At 41.7% G+C, this 23,937-nt stretch overlaps 2 protein-coding genes across 4 annotated transcripts in view; one reads left to right on the top strand and one right to left on the bottom strand.

The window, feature by feature from the left end:
* Window positions 1–3,568, top strand: part of LOC113647555 (NACHT, LRR and PYD domains-containing protein 3-like) — a 291,375-nt gene extending 287,807 nt beyond the window's left edge. Inside the window, exons 14-15 of the mRNA XM_047801719.1 lie at window positions 2,109–2,285; window positions 2,537–3,568. Coding sequence (XP_047657675.1) covers window positions 2,109–2,285; window positions 2,537–2,564 — 205 coding nt within the window. The 3' untranslated portion in view covers window positions 2,565–3,568. The remainder of the gene's footprint in view (window positions 1–2,108; window positions 2,286–2,536) is intronic.
* LOC113647993 (NACHT, LRR and PYD domains-containing protein 3-like) overlaps window positions 1–22,631 on the bottom strand; it is a 106,052-nt gene extending 83,421 nt beyond the window's left edge. For all 3 annotated transcript variants that reach the window (XM_047801720.1, XM_047801721.1, XM_047801722.1), the window contains exons 1-4: window positions 22,557–22,631; window positions 21,138–21,197; window positions 20,804–20,917; window positions 20,261–20,338 (exon numbers count right to left, since the gene is read on the bottom strand). In XM_047801720.1, the coding sequence (XP_047657676.1) occupies window positions 20,261–20,338; window positions 20,804–20,917; window positions 21,138–21,172 (227 nt within the window). In that variant the 5' untranslated portion in view covers window positions 21,173–21,197; window positions 22,557–22,631. The remainder of the gene's footprint in view (window positions 1–20,260; window positions 20,339–20,803; window positions 20,918–21,137; window positions 21,198–22,556) is intronic.
* Window positions 22,632–23,937: the final 1,306 nt, after the last annotated feature.

The following is a 23,937-nucleotide window of genomic DNA, read 5'->3' as shown; positions in this document are numbered from 1 at the left end:
CAGTGCACGCTGAAGGTCCTGATTTGAAGAAGCCAGCAGGACAACATCATCTGAAAAAAGAAGAGACGAAATCCTGTGAGCCCCCGCCCTCTGCTTCCTCAGTGGAAGACATGTCGGTGGGGTTGGGGAGAACCTCGAAGTATTCCTTCCACCATCCGAGGATGTCCCCAGTCAAAGTCAGCAGATTCCCACTCCCACTGTAAACAGTGTGGGCAGGGCACTGCTTCCCACTCCTGAGGCACCGGACGGTTTGCCAGTAATTCTTCGAGGCCAACCGATAGTCCTTCTTCATGGCCTCACCGAACTCCTCCCAGACCTGAGTTTTTGCCTCCGAAGCTCGCTTGGTCCTTCAGTACCCCCGAGCCAACCAGGCTCGATAGGACTCCTTCTTCAGCTTGACGGCATCCCTTACTTCCGGGGTCCACCACTGGGTTCGGGGATTGCCACCACGACAGACACCGGATACCTTACGGCCACAGCTCCAAGCGGCCGCGTCGACAATGGAGGTGGAGAACATGGTCCACTCAGACTCAGTGTCTCCAACCTCCCTCGGGATCTGGTTGAAGCTCTGCCGGAGGTGGAAGTTGAAGATCTCTATGACTGGAGACTCTGTCAAACGTTCCCAGCAGACCCTCACGGTACATTTGGGTCTGCCAAGTCTGTCCAACTTCCTCCCCGCCATCGGATCCAACTCACCACCAGGTGGTGATCAGTTGACAGCTCCACCCCTCTCTTTACCCGAGTGTCCAAGACATATGGCTGGAGGTCAGATGAAACAACCACAAAGTCGATCATCGACCTCCGACCTAGGGTATCCTGGTGCCATGTGCTTCAAGGTCCGTGATGTCGGATGGTAAGGCACAACCGGGGCCCCGCCCTGGAGCAAGGCCCGGGGTTGGGGCTCGCATGCACGCGCCTGGTGGCCGGTTCTTGCCCCACGGGGCCCGGCCGGCTCAGCCCAAAAGAGCGACGTGGGACTGATCTCCTGTGGGCCCACCACCTGCAGGAGAAACCGTAAGGGGCCAGTGCAATGTGGATTGGGTGGCAGTCAAAGGCGGGGGCCTCGGCGACCCAATTCGCAGACACGAAATCTGGCGCTAGGGACATGGAATGTCACATCGCTAGGGGGGAAGGAGCCTGGGCTGGTGCTGGAGGTTGAGAGATGCCGACTAGACATAGTTGGGCTCACCTCCACACACAGCTTGGGCTCTGGAATCCAACTCCTTGAGAGAGGCTGGACTCTCTACTACTCTGGAGTTGCCCATGGTGAGAGGCGGCGGGCTGGTGTGGGCTTGTTCATAGCCCCCCAGCTCAGCAACCATGTGTTGGAGTTCAACCCGGTGAACGAGAGGGTTGTTTCCCTGCGCCTTCGGGTCGGGGATAGGTCTCTCACGGTTATTTGTGCTTACGGGCCAAATGGCAGTGTAGAGTACCCGACTTTCTTGGCGTGTCTGGAAGGGGTGCTGGAAAGTTCTCCGACCGGGGACTCCATCATTCTACTGGGGGACTTCAACGCTCACGTGGGCAGAGACAGTGACACCTTGAGGGGCGTGATTGGGAGGAACAGCCCTCCAGGTGTCACTGTCACTGCCCACGTGAGCAGTGACAGTGACACCTGGAGGGGCGTGATTGGGAGGAACGGCCCCCCCGACCTTGTGTTCTGTTATTGGACATGTTCAAGCATAAGGGTGTCCATCTTATGTAATGTTTGTAAATCATATGCAAATCATTTTCTTATTGGATGTCTGTTCATCTTTTAACTTCTGTGTGACTGCTTTTTACCGTACTTAGTCTCTGTAGTTCTGTGTAATATGTCTACATGCATGTTATGTTTGTAAGTAATTTGTATTTTGTTTTTTATGATACCTGACTTAGGTTTATGTGTCTGAGAGAGAGAGAGAGAGAGAGAGAGAGAATGAGAGAGAAAGGCAAACAGACCGAGACAGAGAGAGAGAGAGAGAGAGAGAGAGAGAGAGAGAGAGAGAGAGAGAGAGAGAGAACGGCAGTCTAATAAACAGCAGCAGTGACAATAAAACAAAACATCCAGAGAATCAGTGTCTACCCTCCGATATATTTCCTTTAGAGCTTTGTGTTTTTTCCCTCTATAGGATGTGGGAGTGTGGAATTACAGATGACGGTTGTGTTGCTCTGGCTTCAGCTCTGAAATCAAACTCCTCATCACAGCTCAGGGAACTGGATCTGAATGATAATAAAACAGGAGACTCAGGAGTGAAGCTGCTCTCTGAGATACTGAATGATACACAATATAAACTGGAGAAACTACAGTAAGTTACTTATTCTGTAGATTTTAGAGGCTTTGTGTTTACTAATTTTACCTGTTATCGACTATATTGTACGCTAACAATTAATGATGTGAGGTATTAACAGTTAAACAATGAGAGAGAGAGAGTGTGATAATAAAAGATTATTTAATTAATTTACTTTTAATTTAATTTGCCTTCACTTTCTAAAATCAGATCAATCGAAACCCAACTTTCTGTCTGTTTGTGTCTGTTTATCCATCTTATTCTTACAGTATGACCATGAGGCCTGGTCTGATGTGATCTGATGTGATCTGATCTCACACAGTGGATTCTGACAGTTGAGAGAAGTCTTACACACACAATATCACACACTATATGAGGTCTTCACTGAACAAACATGTAAATATTTCATATCATCTCTATTAGAGGAGCCAGCATCTGTTTAACGATTATTTACCATGTCTTACACCTTGGTCTCTGCTCTATATAATATACTATACATGTTGCGGCAAACCGCCCGTCACCCCGCCTTCCCTTATTAGTACCAGGTGAAACGAATCCACACTCTGTTGTACCTGCCTGGGCCGGATAAGGCAGCGCATTGTTGCTATTATTTTTGCACTGGGAATTGATGCCACGGCAAAGAGCAGCACTGAATGAATGTAGCATTAAATGATGCGCTGTAGGTCACACTTTTGGTTTGAGTAGCGTATCTTCAATTCATGTGGTGTTTGTGTAGTGGGTTAATATGTTTTTGTATATGTTCATATTTTGTTTAACAATTAGGGTTTGTTAATTGTTTACCTAAATTTGATTTACTTGAATTTGATGTAAGTTTGTCTGGTTTAATTTGGTAATTCATGATTTGGATAGTTTAAATACCTTAAATACTATAAAAAATATATTGCTTAAAATTCATCTGATATAAGTATATAAAAGACTTAAGTGAGCTGACTATATAATTAAATATAGATTGTTTAATTATTAAAATAGCAATAATTGATTAATATGGTTAAAAGCATGTAGTTAGAGTCCCGTAAAAGAAGCTATACAGATGTGAAAGATTTAGCAACTCCTACAGTATGTGCAATATAGTAAGTCTGGTGAAATATTCATGGTTTAAATGGTTCATTAACTTAATGTACTGAATGTTCTGTGTAAAAGTTATATTAAGTCATGTTAAACCTGCTACTTTATGCATTTTATTGGGCTTGCTGGTACTTTACACTGTTTGTATGTTCATGTCTTTAAAGGGTTTTCACCTTCAGAACTTAATGCTATAACAAATAAATGGATGAAAGAAATTCACAAGGTCTAATTAATGAGAGGAATCCAGTTTAATTCTTCAAATAGTGAGACCTGTCTTCTTCATGTGTGACACAAACAATGACATTGTGACTGCTGTTAGAGACGTTTCCCGGATCATCAGCAGGAGTTTGTCATCAGTGTCTGTAACTTAGTCAACAGTTTTACAGCCTGGTCACTGACAACACCTGCTCAGGACATGTAGTCTAGGGCCAGTGGTTCTCAAACTGGGGGCCCTGAGATGGTGCCAGGGGGCCCCGGGTCACTGACAAAATGTAGTCTAGGGCCAGTGGTTCTCAAACTGGGGGCCATGAGATGGTGCCAGGGGGCACCGGGTCACTGATAACACCTGCTCAGGACAAGTAGTCTAGGGCCAGTGGTTCTCAAACTGGGGGCCCTGAGATGGTTCCAGGGGGCCCCGGGACACTGACAACACCTGCTCAGGACATGTAGTCTAGGGCCAGTGGTTCTCAAACTGAGGTCTGTGTTATTCCTTCGTTCCTCTTCCATCATTTCTTTCTACATTTTATTTGGCTGTAGAATGATTGAGACCCTGTGAACATTTCAGCGATTCTGATTAGCAAATGAGCTTCACCATGAGTAACTACAGGTAACTACAGGTAACTACAGCTAACATAAGTAACTACAGCTAAATACAGGTAACTACAGCTAACTAAGTAACTACAGCTAAATACAGGTAACTACAGCTAAATACAGGTAACTACAGCTAACTACAGCTAAATACTAGTGATGTGCAATACCACTTAAGTCCCATTAGATCCGATACCAAGTAATACCCAGGCTGGTATTGCTGATACCGATACCAATACTTTTTATGTATTTTATGTGTAATATGATATGACAACTAGTTTAAAGTAAAGTAAAAAAGTAGGCTGTAGGCTTACCAATTCCAAATTATAGCTGCATAATGACAAGACAATAAACTACTCTCATATTATTTAATTATAAAGAAAATCTCAGACTTGTAAAACAGGTTGAAAATTACACACAAATAAAGAAATTTGACTCAACCTTGTCACAAAATATTCCATATCTACTTTTTGCTGTTCTTAACAACAAATGTAAATCAGGCACCCTTGAAAATCAGTACCTCATTTATTTTACAATAAACATAATAAACATTTTTACAATAAACATAAACATTTGTTTTGAAACAAAATATTCTATATCCACTGGAAAGCTACTCGTTGCATTTATTTCATTAGGATAGCTTACTTCATGTTTCACTAGTATTTTCTATTTGAACAAACTGCTTTCTGTTAGCTTGTTGTAAGAATGCTGGGATTCCGGGGAACTCTTGAACATTAAAAAACTAAATCTTTAACAGACGTGAATAACTTTTCCACAGTCAGTGATAACGCAACTATCACGCTATCTCTCTTTAACCTGGATAACGTCTGCCGCTACTGCCAAAAGATTCACTGACTGAAGTCTGTCTTGCCCTAACACATTCCTCTCGCACTGGACCTACTCCTCAGACCGCCGTTTCATTATATCATCATATTCGCTCTTATGACTTATCCTTAGATGTTTAGCGAGGTTTGTAGTGTTACCACTATATTTCACTGTCTTTCCACACACATCACACACAGCATCACTGCTGCCTTTACAGCTAAAATACAGCCAGACATGACTCCTTTTGTGCTCAGACATAGTCACTCTTCAGTCTGCAGTCTTTGTAGTGGGAAAATAAAGGGCTGCAGCGGCCGGCTCCGTCACAGAGCCACACACCGGTGGAAGGAGAAGTAGTTCCTTCCCCTAACTGGATACAATTAGACTTTTCAGGTGACAGCAAGTTACTTATGATAACAAACACTCACTCCAAATTACTGAGTTTAAATATCAATCTTTTTATATGAAAATCAATACTAGAGCAGGAGACGTCGGGATCGTAAATATCGATACTTTAGTATCGATCCGCACATCATTACCAAATACAGGTAACTACAGGTAACTACAGGTAACTAAAGTAATTACAGCTAACTAAAGCTAAATACAGGTAACTACAGCTAACTACAGCTAACTAAAATAACTACAGCTAAATACAGGTAACTACAGGTAACTAGAGCTAAATAAAGGTAACTAAAGTAACTACAGGTAACTATAGGTAACTACAGGTAACTACAGCTAAATACAGGTAACTATAGCTAACTAAAGTAACTACAGCTAGATACAGGTAACTACAGGTAACTACAGCTAAATACAGGTAACTATAGGTAACTACAGCTAAATACAGGTAACTACAGGTAACTACAGCTAACTAAAGTAACTACAGCTAAATACAGGTAACTACAGGTAACTACAGCTAACTGAAGTAACTACAGATAACTACAGCTAAATACAGGTAACTATAGCTAAATACAGGTAACTACAGCTAAATACAGGTAACTATAGGTAACTACAGCTACTGTAACTATAGCTAACTACAGCTAACTACAGCTATGTGTGGAGCGCGTTTATTTTGTATTCGTGGTTTGATCCACGAGGCCTCCGTAGCTGCTGTTAAACCGGAAGTGTCCGTATTGTGGTGCTTCCAATGTGGTGACAGAACTCGTGTGTGTTGTTTTAGTTCCTTAATGTCACTGATGTGCGGTTTAATGTTGAGTTAAAGCTCTGTGTTAGTTCATGTTTTATTCCCGCGATGGCGGCGGAGTTTATAGTGAAGCTCTATGAAATTTCTCCTCTTTTTTACATCAGTGTGATAGCGTTATGTTTCATCCTCACTGTGGCAGCAGTGCTGGGCTGGTAAGTGTGTGTGTGTGTGTGTGTGTGTGTGTGTGTGTGTGTGTGTGTGTGTGTGTGTGTGTGTGTGGTTATGTGTATGGGCATAATTTCATTTAACAGTAGGGGGGACAATAAATATAAAAATTTCTCATAAGCAATTTTTGAAGGGGGACACAAATAATACAGTCTAATTGTACTTATAAAGACACCGTATGTCCCCACAGTGGAAAATTTTGCTTTTATCATTATTACTGTAGCATGGAGACATTATGCGTCATTATGGTTATTTTCAAAGTTTTTCTCAGGTTCAATGACAAAGCAGATTTTTCTTCAAAACTATTTATTGCATTGTTTGTGTTGTTTACAGTTAAACCATCAACATACAATAAAATATAAACATGACTGTTATTGTGAAAAATATATATAAAATAAGTACTGTTTTGTAACAAAATCAATTATTATAAAATCAATTTACACTAACTGCTATATGTATAAACACAACAAAACGGCTTTGGCGTGTTAGTTGCATTGCTCTCATAGATATCTATACATAGATGTCGCCTTGGGGTCCTAAAAATGCGCCAAAACCGCCACATCTTTATACAGTGCTCTTTTACTTCAAATGCATGGACGATGCCAGACTTCTGTGCTGCATTTGGATGTTCAAACGAAAGAAATATAAAAAAACAGACAGCAAGGGATTACATTACAGAAGTGAGAATGTGTTCTATGATGTTGAATGTTAGGAAATTATATTTCTGTTTGCATTGGTTTGTTTCAGCCCTTGGTTAACGACCGCAGCTAATCCATGTTAGTTACCCATTAGTTATTAACAGTTAGGGAAACAGACAATGTTTGTAGATTCCGGAGCTCTTAATAAGGACATTAAAAATTGAACCATGCTTTTTTTTGCTTAAAGGTGAAAAGACCCAACTTTATGTATGTTCTGTAAGATTCCCTTATCTGTCTAACATGTTTTATTAGATTGTCACAGTTTTTCTCAATTGCTAAAACACTAAACCCTATTGTCTGAACCAAATGCTCAGTTGCCTGAACCCACTGATTGAATCAATCACTCTTTTGGCAAAACCATAAAGCACTTTTCACCTGTTTAGACACAACTTGCCAAAACATTTTCATTGTGATGCACCGCACTGCATAATGGTGAGCACAGGTGACAAAAGTCAAACACAATTAAAGCACAGGTGACACCACTTGAACACAACAACTCAAAATTGATCACACTTGTGGCTAATAATGTGAGAGAACATATACAGCAAGCCAGTTCAGAGAGCACTGGTTTGCGAGACACTACAATGGATAGAAGTCTGAGAGGAAGAGTTCGTGTGAGAGGAGGTCGAGGTGGTCAGCAAAGACAAAGAACAGTAATATCTGATGAAATCAGAGCTACTGTGATTGACCATGTTCTTGTCCATGGTATGAGCATGAGGGAGGCTGGACAAAGGGTACAACCAAACATCAGTAGATTCACTGTGTCCACCATAATCCGAGGATTTAGAGAAGAAAACAGGTAATTACCTTTTTTTGACATTATAGTACAGTATGTAAATGTTGACAGCAATTACTGTATGACAAACTATATACTGTACCACAGTATACTGTAAGTAAATATATGTTTCAGTACATCACCGTACCAATGTACTGTAGTATTGTAATGGAGGGTTGGTCTAACTGTTCATAGGCCTAGTATTCTATGTATATTTTTTGTAACTCCATGTTCTCTTTTTGTAGAATTGAAAGACAGGTACAGTATGTTCTCCCTACACCAAGAGACCCTAATTGTTTATATGGTCCGTGAGAACAATGCCATTAAACTGAGTGAAATTCAGCAAAAGATCATTGGGGACCATGTCAATTTTGAGGGTATCAACAATGTCAGCCTCTCTACTGTTGATCGTGTCCTCAAGCGCAACAGACTGCGCATGAAACAGCTATACAGAGTGCCCTTTGATTGCAACTCTGACAGAGTCAAAAAGCAAAGATTCCAGTATGTACAGGTTGGCATATATCCAGACACATTCAATGTTGATTACTCTAAGTAGTGATTTACTGTAGTGGCCTAAATCACTTTTTCAGTATCACTTGCAAAACTATAACTATATCTACAGAGGGTTCTTCAACTGGATGCAATGGAAAGACCCCATGAATACATGTACATGGATGAATCTGGGTTTAATCTCAACAAAAGGAGAAGAAGAGGCCGTAATGTGGTTGGCCATCGGGCCATTGTTGGTGTTCCTGGGCAGCATGGTGGCAATGTCACATTATGTGCTGCCATCAGCAATCATGGGGTTGTTCACCATCATGCCAACCTGGGGGCCCTACAACACTCACCAGCTCCGCATTTTCCTCAATTGCATGCGGGATGCTCTGTTAGGGCAGCAGGATGAGCATCCCATGTATGTTGTTGTTTTTGGACAATGTGAGTTTTCACAAAAGCCCTCCAGGTTAAAGAATGGTTCAATATGAACCAAGGTTTTATCAATCTTTGCCTTGTGTAAATGCACAAGATTTCTTTGTTGTCTTTTTGTACAAGTGCTAAATGCACAGATTTTTTTTGTTTTGCAACATGCATTTAGCCTACAGTGAACAATAAACATTTATTTCTCCAGCTTCATGTCCTGAGCATTGTGTTTTCTATTTTTCTATGTAGTGTTTAGTGACTGTTCCATTGTGATTTTAATTTGGATTGACTCGGGGCAAGATTTGACAACATAGTTCAGTTTTGAGCACAGAGAATTGGGTTTTGTGTTCACAGGTTATGGAAAAGGAGAGCAGCTTTCAAGAAATGTGTCTTAGCAATCAAGAAAAACTGTAATTCAAGCAGAATGCTCTTTTATCAAGTTACTTCACTTAAGGACATATTTAATGACATTATGCCTGAAAAGGTTTTGGATTTTTTTATCGTATGTTAATTAAAAAAATTTATAATATGACTTGCTGTTTATATTTGTTTTGTTTTTATTGTATTTATATGATAATTTATGCCATGAAAATAGCTTTGATTACTGACATGGTATTAAATAAAATTTAAGTTAAATGGTTAACTCAGCTAACAGTCCGGGATGGATGTCACCAGTTAGGTTGGCAGTAGTGTTGATTTCGTCAGACGAGATGAGACGAAATGTGTTCGTCAACAACCTTTTTTTTTCATGACTAAGACGAGACGATGAGGAGACTGCACCACTGTCCAAAAATGCTGACTAAGACTAAATTAACATGCATTATTGTTGACGAAAAAAGACGAGATGAAAATGTTTTCTATAAAATAAAAACTAAAATAAAATCTCTCTTCATTTTTGTCTACAATTGTCTCTGTTTTTTCATCAGCTGTTACGCCTTTAAAATATTCAGAACGAGTTCGCGGCTTCGCGCTGTTGCTCGTTACAGGTCTCATACGCCTGTGGCTGCAACACGAAACTGCTGAACAATTGTATTGCTTCCGCTAAAGAACATAGTGCGCTACATCTCTACGGTTAGAATCCTGTGTGTCCATGGCAACGCTCTGTTTTTCATGGAAACGGTCAAGAAATCAAGAAATAAAATAGTGTGTGCGTAGAAAGATTTCGTCAACACGCCGCTCAAAAAAAAAAAATCCTGGGCGCAAGTCCACCGTCTTGGCGGCTTTTTGTGTTAAATGATTATTTACTGTCACTGCACAGGTGCTTTTATTGTACATGACAGCTTATGTCCCGATGACCGGTCTTTACATTACGATTAAAAGCAGTATCAGTAAAGTAAAAAATGTGATGTGCAGCAAAGTTCGAGTGTATGTACTGTTTAAAAGAGTGTTCTCAACTTCTCACTGATACTTTTGTGATTCGTGGAGTTTTGACAAGTTTTATAGCCTTGATATTGTTTCTTATTCAAAAGTGGTGACAGAAAAAACTCTTTACCCATTTACATTACATTTACATTTACAGCATGTGACAGACCCCTTATCCAGAGCGATGTACATAAGTGCTTAAATCTCTAACATTGAATACATTAATGCTGCTCACTAGGTTACATACTTAAGATACCATGAGTTTAAAATATTTGTTCAAAGTTACAATGAAAAAGTGTCAAAGATTTTTTTTTTAATGCAAAAGATAAGGAAAGAAGTGCTAGTTGACTTATACAGTGTTTCCTGTATAAGTAGGTCTTCAACCGCCGCTTGAAAATATCCAGTGACTCAGCTGTCCGGACCTCTACGGGAAGTTCATTCCACCACCATTGTGCAGAACAGAGAATAGTCTTGTAGTAAACTTGCCTCTTACCCTGAGAGATGGTGGAACTAGTCGAACAGTGCTGGTAGATCGGAGGTTGCGGGGTGCAGTGTGAGGAGTGATGAGGGCTTTGAGGTTCATTTTCGGCTTTGTAGGCTAGCATCAGTATTTTGAATCGGATGCGTGCAGCTACCGGAAGCCAGTGGAGGGATCGCAGCTTGGGGGGGTTGTATGCGAGTGTCATATTTTTCCTACCCTGTCAGATGTTATACGCCCACTTCCGGGCGGCAGCCATCTTGGCTGTGGCACTTCCGGGTTACACTAATTTATAATCCACCTCACTATATAAGCACGCGGTCTGCAAACACTCCTTGCCAGATTGTCTCATCGCGTTACCGATCGTGTATGCCTTTCCGGCCTGTAAGTTTCTCTTTCTTTTTTCCGTGTTGGATTTCAGCTGGGTGTGTGTCAAACCGTGGATTTTCCCTTTTGTTATTTTTTGGATCACTCATTTTTGCCTTTGTCAGCCAGAGACACTTTTTGTATTTTTGCTTATTTCATTTGTGGATCAGTCCTATTTTTCTGACATTTTGGTGGGATTTATTTTTTGTTTTTCCTTCTGTGGACTTAAGGGCCTTGTTGGATTATTCATTTGTTTTCTTCAAGATTTTTTCCTGGACTCGCTCTTCTTGATTTTGTTTGCGGATTCTTCTCTTAGTCTCTTGTTGGAACATTTTGCTTGGCCTGTTTTTTCTGTGACTATTTGTTTTGGATTATTCCCTGACATTTAACATTCCCTTATTAAATCTATTTTTTGTGGAAGTTGTATGTGTTCTGCATTTTTGGGTCCATACCCCCCTGCACCCTGACAGTACAATCTGGCCAACCATGGACTCAGCAGAAGCACCAGACTTGCCCACTATTCTCTCGAACCTATCAAAATCTTCTGCAGCCCATGAGAAGCAGTTACAGGATCTCACCAAAGTCACTCATGAACTCATACGACGTGTTGGCTCTCTCTCCAGTCCTGCTGCCTCAGCCCCCACACCACCCGAAACTCCTCCAGTCATGCCCCCGGTCCGAGAGCCACATCTGCTACCTCCTGAACGCTTCAATGGTGAACCAGGATTGTGCCGAGCCTTCCTCATGCAATGTGCGGTCGTCTTTGAGCTCCAACCCTCCTCTTTTCCCTCAGAGCGCTCCAGAGTGGCCTACATTATCTCCCTCCTGTCTGGCAAGGCCAAGTTGTGGGCCACTGCAGAATGGGAACGGCAGTCACCCATCTGCTCCTCAGTCGAAGCTTTCTCCTCTGAATTACGGATGGTTTTTGACACCACGCTCCCGCAGCAAGATGCGGCCCGGACACTGTTCGAGACTGCACAGGGAAGCTGTTCGGTGGCAGAGTATGCAGTCGGGTTCCGCACAGCCGCGGCTGATAGTGGATGGAATCCCACGGCTCTCTATGACGCCTTCTATCGGGGACTCTCCCCTGAGCTTAAGGACGAACTCGCTGGCCGGGAGCTACCCCATGGATTGGATGATCTCATTTCCCTAGCCACTCGAGTCGACCGAAGGATCCGGGAGCGAAGGGCTGAGAGAACTCCTCAGCATGTCTGGAGAACTACCCCTCGCCCCAGCTTTTCTCCTCTGCCAAATTCCCCACAACCCTCATCCTCTGCCACACCCATGGAAATTGGTCGGTGGCACATTCCAGCCAGTGAGAAGGAGAGGCGCATGGTCAACGGACTATGCCTATACTGTGGACAGGCTGGGCATATGGCCTTCTCTTGCCCGGCAAAAGGTCAGGCTCGCCATTGAGCAAGGGGGCAGTGGTGAGCCAACAGCACTCAGTCCCTTCTAAGCCTCTTCTAAAGCTTCGGATCACGCTTGACAGCCAGACTCACGACTTGGCGGCCTTTTTAGATTCAGGAGCTGATTCACAATTCATGGACCGTGAACTGGTACATCAACTGGGTATTGAGACTGAACGTTTGCCTTGTTCACTCATCGTTCGTGCCCTGGATGGTCATATCCTCCATCAGGCCACTCATCGCACCAAGCTGCTCCAAGTCACCATAGCAGAGCATCATCACGAGAGGCTGTCATTTCTGGTCATTGCTTCCCCTCAGACACCTGTCATGTTGGGCTTCCCATGGCTTTGCCAACACAATCCTCATCTGGACTGGAGCAGTGGGTGTGTCCTTAAGTGGGGTACCCATTGTCAATCTCACTGTCTCCAGCCCCCTGCACCCAGTTCCTCCTCTGACCCCAATGATTCTCCGGACCTCAGTTCAGTGCCGCCTGTTTACCATGACTTCAAGAGGGTTTTCAGTAAAGCACAGGCCTCCTCCTTACCCCCCCACCGACCATTCGATTGCGCCATTGATCTCCTTCCCGAGACTTCTCCTCCTCGTGGTCGTCTATTCAGCCTCACAGGGCCAGAAAGGGAGGCCATGACTACATACATTCAGGAATCACTGGCTGCTGGTCTTATTCGTCCGTCCTCCTCCCCGGCTGGAGCCGGGTTCTTCTTTGTCGGTAAGAAGGATGGTTCACTGCGACCCTGCATTGACTATAGGGCTCTTAATGCCATAACAATTAAGAACCGATACCCACTGCCTCTTATGTCTTCTGCTTTTGAACTGCTCCAGGGGGCCACTATCTTTTCCAAACTCGATCTCCGGAACGCCTATCATCTGGTGCGCATCAGGGAGGGTGATGAGTGGAAGACTGCTTTTAACACTCCCACTGGTCATTATGAATATCTTGTCATGCCGTTCGGCCTCACCAATGCCCCGGCGGTGTTTCAGGCGCTGGTAAACGACGTTCTACGGGAGATGCTTAACCAGTACGTCTTTGTCTATCTCGACGATATACTCATCTTTTCCCGTTCCCTGGAGGAACATCAAGTGCATGTCCGGACCGTGTTGCAACGCTTGCAGGAGAATCATTTGTTTGTAAAGGCTGAGAAATGCGAGTTTAATGTTAAACAGACCACCTTCCTGGGGTTTGTTCTCTCAGTAGGCAGCATCCAGATGGATCCAGTTCGTATTACGGCAGTCAAGGATTGGCCACGCCCTAGGTCACGCAAGGAGCTTCAAAGGTTCTTAGGATTTGCCAACTTTTATCGGCGATTTATACGGGGCTTCAGTTCGGTTGCGGCCCCTCTCCATCGGCTCACCTCCACTCTTCAGACCTTCACCTGGAACTCGGAGGCCGAGCTGGCCTTTAATAGGCTTAAGGAGCTCTTCACCTCTGCCCCCATATTGACTCTACCTGATCCAGCCCTCCAGTTTATCGTTGAAGTCGATGCATCTAATCAGGGGGTAGGAGCCGTTCTCTCTCAGAGGTCATCCAAGGACAATCGGGTCCACCCCTGTGCCTTCTTCTCTCGCCGTCTCACCCCAGCAGAACGGAACTATGCCATTGGGGACCGGGAGCTTCTGGCTGTTAAACTCGCCCTTGAGGAGTGGCGTCACTGGTTGGAGGGGGCGAATCAACCTTTCATTGTTTGGACCGACCACCGCAACTTGGAATATCTCAGAACGGCCAAACGTCTGAACGCACGGCAAGCTCGCTGGGGTCTCTTCTTTGGCCGGTTTAACTTCACCCTGTCTTATCGTCCAGGATCCAAGAATGGTAAACCTGATGCCCTGTCACGCTTATACTCCCCAGAAGAGGAGGATTGTAGCACCGAAAGTGTCCTTCCCACTTCAGTGACCGTCCGGATTCTTCAACTAGATATCGAGAGGAAGGTCCGTCAGGCCACCTCTGGGCAAGCCACTCCCAGCAATTGTCCTGCAAACAGACTTTTTGTCCCCAATAGTCTACGCTCCCAGGTTCTCCAGGGATGTCATTGCTCGCCTTTGTTCTGTCACCCCGGTGTGTCCCGCACCTTGGCAACCGTTCAACAGCGGTTCTGGTGGCCCACCCTCCGCCGGGACGTTCGCCAGTTTGTGGGGGCATGTACCACCTGTGCTCAACATAAGAGCTCTCATACTCCACCTGCTGGGTTCCTTCGTCCTCTTCCTGTCCCTCGTCGACCGTGGTCTCACATTGCTGTGGATTTTATTACTGGATTACCTCCCTCGGCTGGCCAGACCACCATCCTCTCTGTCATGGATCGGTTCTCGAAGATGGTGCACTTTGTATCATTACCCAAGCTCCCTTCTGCCAAGGAGACTGCTCTGCTCCTCCTCCAGCACGTCTTTCGACTGCATGGCTTGCCTAGGGACATTGTTTCTGATTGAGGACCTCAGTTCACATCAGGATTCTGGCGAGAGTTCTGTCGACTACTGGGGGCCTCAGTCAGCCTGTCATCTGGATTCCACCCCCAGACCAATGGTCAGGTTGAGCGTTGTAATCAAGATTTGAAGGCAGGTCTTCGCATCTTATGTGCTGAGCAACCTGAGTCCTGGTCCACCAAGTCGGTATGGGTGGAGTACGCCCACAACTCCTTGCCCTCCTCAGCCACAGGCATGTCTCCGTTCCAAGCTGCTTATGGATACCAACCACCTCTTTTTTCATCCCAAGAATTCGAGGCTTCTGTCCCCTCTGCTCTCGCCCTAGCCAAACGTTGCCGTCACACCTGGAGAAGAGCTCGTGAGGTGCTTCTTAAGTCCTCACAGAACTATGCCCGGTGGGCTAACAGCAACCGGCGTCCGGCACCTAAGTACCGTGTCGGCCAAAGGGTATGGCTATGCACCAAGGACCTTCCTATCAAGGGGTCTTGTCGCAAGCTCACTCCTCGCTTTGTCGGACCATTCCCCATCGCCAAGATACTCAACCCAGTAGCCGTACGTCTCAAGCTTCCTAGCAGCTTACGTATACATCCCACTTTCCATGTGTCTCGCCTCAAGCCCGTTCAGGCCTGCTCTTTGGTTCCCTCCTCCAGACCCCCTCCACCCGCCCGGTTCGTTGATGGGGGCCCTGCATTCACTGTCCGGCGCCTCCTACGCTCCAGGCATCGTGGGAGGGGTATACAGTACCTGGTCGATTGGGAAGGCTATGGCCCTGAGGAGCGTTCTTGGGTACCAGCTCGTCACATCCTTGATCCTGACCTCGTCACCGAGTTCCACAGATTGCATCCCGACCAGCCTGGTCGGTCGTCGTGAGACGCCCATAGGAGGGAGGGTACTGTCATATTTTTCCTACCCTGTCAGATGTTATACGCCCACTTCCGGGCGGCAGCCATCTTGGCTGTGGCACTTCCGGGTTACACTAATTTATAATCCACCTCACTATATAAGCACGCGGTCTGCAAACACTCCTTGCCAGATTGTCTCATCGCGTTACCGATCGTGTATGCCTTTCCGGCCTGTAAGTTTCACTTTCATTTTTCCGTGTTGGATTTCAGCTGGGTGTGTGTCAAACCGTGGATTTTCCCTTTTGTTATTTTTTTGGATCACTCATTTTTGCCTTTGTCAGCCAGAGACACTTTTTGTATTTTTGCTTATTTCATTTGTGGATCAGTCCTATTTTTCTGACATTTTGGTGGGATTTATTTTTTGTTTTTCCTTCTGTGGACTTAAGAGCCTTGTTGGATTATTCATTTGTTTTCTTCAAGATTTTTTCCTGGACTCGCTCTTCTTGATTTTGTTTGCGGATTCTTCTCTTAGTCTCTTGTTGGAACATTTTGCTTGGCCTGTTTTTTCTGTGACTATTTGTTTTGGATTATTCCCTGACATTTAACATTCCCTTATTAAATCTATTTTTTGTGGAAGTTGTATGTGTTCTGCATTTTTCATGTCATACGATTTCAAACATACTTGAAAATATCAGAGCCTCTATGATTACTCACAGACTGAGAATGACAAAAAAACATATCTAATACCAAACTTATGTACACAAGTGTATAAACATAGCATTAGCGCAATGCAATCAATCATATGTAAAGTATATTGCAAAGTGTAAGGATTAGCTAGTGTGATTATATATTAAATATATACATTGTGTATAACTGATGTCAATATTACCATATTTACATGATGTTGGATATACACATTGTATTCAGGCAAATGAGCAACATATCAGTTGTGAAAGATGAATTGGTGTATGTAACAAGCACATCAGGTTCCCTATGGCTAACCACTATTGTCTCACTAGCATACAGTAGACCCCAGATCCACCATATTCCTGACCAGGCTAAAACACTTACACAATTATTGCACTACTGCANGTTTACTAGTCGTGCTTTCAATGTAGAACTAGGCACAGCTAGACAGATCTTCTTCTCAAACATTATAAACAACACTCGTAATCTTTTTGCTACTGTAGAGACATTAACAAACCTCCCAAATCAAGTTCCTAGTGAAATGCTCTCTGACAACAAATGCAATGAGTTTGCAACCTTTTTCTCTGAGAAAATCAGTAATATCAGAATGGCAATCAATACGGCCTCATATTGTAATGTGGTCAGTCAGACCTCACTACAACAACCTCAAAAATTTGTCATTTTCTCCGAATTTGACATAATTGATATAAAAACCCTGGAAGAAACAGTACAACATCTTAAAGCATCAACTTGCAGCCTTGACACCCCCCCCCATCCTTTCTCAAAAAGGTACTTAACTGCTTAGAAACTGACCTCTTAAAAATAGTAAATACGTCTCTGCTCACAGGCACTTTTCCAGAGTCCCTAAAAACAGCAGTTGTTAAGCCTCTCCTAAAAAACAGTAACCTAGACAAAACCATACTTAGCTACAGACCAATCTCAAATCTTCCTTTTATAGGCAAGATTATTGAAAAGGTTGCTTTCAATCAGCTGAACAAATTCTTAAACTCAAATGGCTACCTGGACGATTTTCAATCTGGTTTCCTCCAGCATCATAGCACAGAGACAGTGCTCATAAAGATAATAAATGATATTCGCTTAAACTCTGATTCGGGTAAAATATCAGTGCTGGTGCTACTAGACCTTAGTGCTGCCTTTGACACAGTAGATCACACCATACTCTTACATAGACTGGAAAACTGGGTAGGGCTTTCTGGGATGGTCCTCAAATGGTTTAAATCATACCTAAAAGGAGAGGTTACTATGTGAACATAGGTAACCATAAATCTGAGTGGACATCCATGACATGTGGAGTCCCACAGGGCTCAATTCTTGCACCGCTTCTCTTTAATTTGTATATGCTCCCAATTGGTCAAATAATGAAAAAGAACCAAATTGCTTACAACAGCTATGCAGATGACACCCAGATATACTTAGCCCTGTCCCCTAATGACTACAGCCCCATTGACTCTCTATGTAAGTGCATTGATGATTATTAACAGTTGGATGCGTCAAAACTTCCTCCAGTTAAACAAAGACAAAACCGAAGTCATTGTATTCGGAAATAAAGATGAAACTCTCAAGATTAACACACACCTTGACTCTAGGGGTCTAAAGACACAAAATAAAGTCAGAAATCTTGGTGTAATTTTAGAGTCTGACCTTAATTTCAGTAGTCATGTGAAAGCGATAAGCAAATCAGCTTACTACCATCTCAGAAATATAGCCAGAATTAGATGTTTTGTCTCAAGACAGGACTTAGAGAAACTTGTTCATGCTTTCATCACCAGCAGGGTGGATTATTGCAATGGACTCCTTACTGGGATCCCCAAAAAGACCATTAGACATCTGCAGCTCATACAGAACGCTGCTGCCAGAATTCTGAGCAGAACCAAAACATCTGAGCACATCACTCCAGTCCTCAGGTCCTTACACTGGCATCCAGTTACATTCAGAATAGATTTTAAAGTATTGTTACTGGTTTATAAATCACTTCATGGCTTAGGACCGAAATACATTACAGATGCTAACTGAATATAAACCAAGCAGACGACTCAGATCATTAGGATCAGGTCAGTTAGAGATACCAAGGGTTCACTCAAAACAAGGTGCGTCAGCATTTAGTTATTACGCCCCCTAGAGGTGGGATCAGCTTCCAGAAGAGATCAGATGTGCTTCAACAGTAGACACTTTTAAATCAAGATTAAAAACACATCTGTTTAACTCTGCACTTACTGAATGGGTGCTGTGCTGCTTCACACTGACTGTGCTGCTTCACGCTGACTGTGCTGCTTCACCCTGACTGTGCTGCTTCACCCTGACTGTGCTGCTTCACACTGACTGTGCTGCTTCACACTGACTGTGCTGCTTCACCCTGACTGTGCTGCTTCACCCTGACTGTGCTGCTTCACGCTGACTGTGCTGCTTCACGCTGACTGTGCTGCTTCACCCTGACTGTGCTGCTTCACCCTGACTGTGCTGCTTCACACTGACTGTGCTGCTTCACCCTGACTGTGCTGCTTCACCCTGACTGTGCTGCTTCACACTGACTGTGCTGCTTCACCCTGACTGTGCTGCTTCACACTGACTGTGCTGCTTCACACTGACTACACTTTTTATCCAAATCACTTTTACTCCTGTTTTATTCTTTTTAACACATTTTAAACTGTTTTCATTAAAATCACATTTATTTTCTTTAATTGTTATTTGTTTTTGTTATGATTTTATCGTGTTTCTTATTTTTCATATATATTTTTTCTCTTTTATAAACCATTTTCTAATTTCTATGTAAAGCACTTTGAATGACCTCTGTGTATGACATGTGCTATACAAATAAACTTGCCTTGTCTTGCCTTAAAATTTCCAAAAGTATTGGGTCACCTGACCTTTCCTGCTATATGTGGTTGTTTTCTGATCTCATCCCTACTGAACACCTTTGGGATGAATGTGAACGCTGACTCCACCCTAACTCACCTACATCAGTGCCTGACTTTCGTAACACTCTTGTAGCTGATGAACACAAATATCCATCAGCACACTCCGAAATTTTTTTTATATATATATATATATATATGTGTGTGTGTATATATGTATATGTGTGTATATATATAATATATATGTTTATATATTTATATACATACACACACACATATATAAAACATGACGTCCAGTTCCCAGCATGACACTAAACAGTAGTAACGGCAACTTTTTACTTAAGTACATGTCAGAGCCCAAACTTCTTTACTTTAACTTGAGTAAAAGAGTGTAGTCACTACTTCTACTTTTACTGGAGTCTTTTAAAAAATGAGTATCTGTACTTCTACTTGAGTAAAGGATGTGTGTACTTTTAACACCTCTGGTTGCTAGCCACAAAGCTACCTATTAACAACTAAAGACAGCTGAATGAAAGGTTTGGCAAAGGCCTTTTTTTAATATATTTTTTGTTCAACCCCTTTAATGAAACCTAAAATTCTGCCCTTCAATTGCATCTCAATTGTTTAATTTCATATCCAATGTGCTGGCATGTGTAGCCCAAATCATGAAGATTGTGTCATGGTTCAAATATTTCTGGGCCTAACTGTATATCTGTCTAAATTACTATATTGTTACAACAAGCAGTTAAAATAAATTAGTAAAAAAAAGAAAAAAGAAATATTGCTGAACCAGTAAGGACAATTTACACCTACACACCGACCTTAAATATGGCTTCCAGGTTCTGTGTTCTGTTGAATCCTTTCATTTGGATTCTGTGGACAAAATACATGTATAGCAGGAATTATAAAGACCATATTGCCAACACCAAACCTAACCCTTTCCACAGCAGTTCCTCAATTTATAAAATATATACAAAACTATTTACAAATGAATTAAATAAACATTTTCTGGACAATTTCCTAGCTGTGAAACTCCTTATTTATATTGAAAAGTGATTAAAGTATACTGACCCCAGATCAGTGGAACAGTCTCCATCTTTAAATTTATATGGATGACCCATGGACTGGTCACTCTTCATGGACACACAGCTGGGGGTCAAATGCAGGAAATATGAAAAAGATTTACTTTACTGACACACCATCAACCAAGTGACAGTAAGGTCAGAAATTACAGGAAAACTTTACGCTCTCCTAACCGTACTTTAAAATAATTTAAGATTTAAGCTTATTGACAGATATATACAGTAGATCATAGCCTCGGTCATGCTTCATAAAGTCATATACAGAATCCTCCACCCACATGCTGTGTATGCTGCTCAAATATAGACAAAATCATTAGCTATAGTAATGATAGGCAGCAGCACATGCAGCTCCTGAGGGTCCTGAGATCACTGAGATGGGCGACACTCACAGCAAATCCAAAGACTTCTGTCTCTATTGTCTACTGATGTGTTGTCTCAGGTAATGGAGGGAGAGAAATGCCCCCTGCTGTACATCAGATACAAGCTCTCGGTGTGAGACACCAAGTACAGCACATATCTCACTCATCTTTACCTCATATCAGTAGGGAGGTCTTTCTCTTTAAATTTATATGGATGTCCCATCGACTGGTCACTCTTCATGGAGACACAGCTGGGTTCTGGTGAGTCTGATCTGTCCTCCATTAGACTGAAACACACACAGACATTGTGTTTTATCCTCTCAAATCTTGTCACTTAATGACCATATCTGCTGGTGCTGAAAAGTTTTTATCACACAGTTTCTCTGTCTATTAGACACTTTTACAAATCACATATGTGAGTCTGATCTTTTATTATTGCTGAATAAACAAACAAACAAACAAACAAACATATATATATATATTGTTGCTGACAATATATTTCATCACCTCTCTTCGGACTTGGGTTCTTCAGAGAGACTCATTTTGTGTCATGTGTTTATGTCACAGCTGCAAACACACACACACACACACACACACACACACACACACACACACACACACACACACACACACACACACACACACACACACACAAAGAAAGAGAGAGATTACTAAATACTACATGCTGTATTTAAAATACTAATTCATTAATTAATCACGTAATTTGTGATTCGTAAAATCGCTTAATCACTTAATTTATTGATTAATTAAAAACAAGTAAGCTGTAATTAAAATGTAAAAAATAAATGAAAAACTGCAACAACAAAAAAAACATCCTTCTCATTCTGGTTATTTTTTTAAATTATTATTTGTATATTTGTATTTTTTCCTTCTTCTTCTGAATCAGTTTTCTGACTTCTAAATCTTGGTGTATTTTATCTTCTAGCAGTGAGTCTTACTCGTAAGTGTTCACCTTAACCACCTTAATTAGTTAATGATATTGGTGTGTGAGGTGTTGTGAAAGTCACCACAACATTAACTGTAGATCTTCCTCTAACATATAAGACTGAACACACTTGTGTGCTCATTAGCAAGGAAACTGCACTGTAGTTCATGAAAAACAAAACCATCATCAACTGTCTTAATCAAATGAAAGCAATATCTGGCAAAATGAGAGCCAGAAGGAATGATCATCTTTTTCATTTCTTGTGTTTGATTTTTTTTAGTTTTTAAATGAGAGAGAGAATTTATTTGACATATTTGCCACTAAAATAACTCCATAAAAACTACTGAAATAAAAAAAACAGTCACTTCCTGTTTATGAGTCATTTATCTATTTAAAGAAAGTGAAAGTGATTTAACATCTCTCAGTTTTTAAGATTAATTAAAGTTTTTAATCTAACAACTAGTCTGTAGTGTATTAAGATAATATAAGATAATATAAGATAATATAAGATGTACCTTTGTTCACTCTTATGGTAATAAATCTACTAAAACACACAGAACCTACAGTTTCCTTTAGCACAATGTATAATCTACATTATAAACACTGGTCGGCGCCATTTTCTGTAGTTTTCCTGTAGTCTTTGTCTGTGCTACACTTTATGTGTCTGAGACGATTGGCTTTCAGTCTTTATCTCTGTTATTTTATGAAGTTTTATTCCACATTATGTAGCTCCCTGGTCCTGGAGGAACGTTGTTTCATGTAATTGAGTACTGAGTCAGATATAAATCAGAGCTTCTTGATTCTTGTTATATAACTCAGTGTGATGACGCAGTTCACTTTCAGGTATAAATAACAGGTTAAAAAGTCAGAAAATGAACCTTATACATTAACCCTTCATTTAAATGCAGTAACACTCATCTTCATATCGTGCACATTTATAAAGTTATTGTAAATAAACTTTTAAATAAACGTAAACTTACTGTATTTTCTCCCGACGTACTTCCTCCTTCGTGTTACAGGGTGTAACTTTCAGTTTGACCGGTGTAACCTGACCTAATCTGCTCACCTGGTGAGACACCTGCTGGCCACAGAGTGTAACTGCACCAGACAAAACGGTGTTCTTAGATACTTGTGTGCTCATCCATTGTGAAGTGTGTTTATTTGTGATACTGTAGACTTCCCATCAGTTTGAACCACTCTGACTTGTTTAATCTAATCATTAACTGAATCATTTGAATGTACTTACAGTTATATGCTTTGTCCTGCTGCCTCATGATTACAAGTCAAGTCAAGTCAAGTCAAGAAGCTTTTTATTGTCATTTCAGCCATATATAGCTGTTACAGTACACAGTGAAATGAGACAACGTTTCTCCAGGATCAAGGTGCTGCATAAAACAAAGACAGGGCTAAGGACATGTAAGTAGTCTTAGCCACATAAAGTGCAACTGTGCAACCTGGTGCAAACAGTGCAGGACAAGACAAGCAAGACAGTGCAGGACAAAAGACAGTGCAGGACAAAAAACAGTGCAGACATTAAGTTACAAGACAATACAAAAAGTACAAAAATGCAATACACAAAAGACAATAAACAGTAACAGAAACAGCGCCGACCGACCGGTGTAAATACTGAATGTTCAAACAATATTTTGTGCAGTAAAAGATCTGTATGAATACATATCTGTATGAATCAGCAGATGAACTGGTCAGTGAGTCTAAATTTATTGACTGTACTTTATATTATGTACGAGCTTTTACTTTATAAACCACATATTGTTATGCCGTAGTATTCTTTTGAATTTTGCTTATTATTTTTGTGACTGTCACTGGTGGCTGTGTGTCTATTTTGAATTTAAATTTTTTTTTATTAATCCAAAACAACAAACACAAAAAACACATTTTGTTCAATGCCATACAAACAAGAGGTATCAGTCACATTGGTCACCAGAAAAGAAAGGAAAAGAAAGGGGGAAAAATGACAAAAACTTGAATTCTTTTAAAATATCACGTTTTCTGAGCTTTTTTGTTTTTTACTTTCTCCAAAAGATTACTGTATAACTTGAAATCATTTATAAAATGGGACAGATGTGGTTTACAAAGGGCCCACTTTGTTTTGTGTATATGGAATGTTCCTAATACAATGAATAGTTGTATTATAATATGTATTATGTAACATATTGTTCATTAATTTCCAAATTATCTCCCTCAAAATAAAAAACACACCACATACACCAATTTCTACCACCCAATTTCTATGAATATAATTTTCCATATCCTTCCAAAAAAGTCTTGAGTAGATACGATGATAAAACAGATGCAAAATTGTTTCTTTTTCCTGACCACAAAATTCACAAGCATAAGAAA

This window comes from Tachysurus fulvidraco, chromosome 16, assembly GCF_022655615.1.
Source record: "Tachysurus fulvidraco isolate hzauxx_2018 chromosome 16, HZAU_PFXX_2.0, whole genome shotgun sequence".
Taxonomy (NCBI): Eukaryota; Metazoa; Chordata; class Actinopteri; order Siluriformes; family Bagridae; genus Tachysurus; species Tachysurus fulvidraco.
This window is presented reverse-complemented; position numbering and strand designations above follow the sequence as displayed.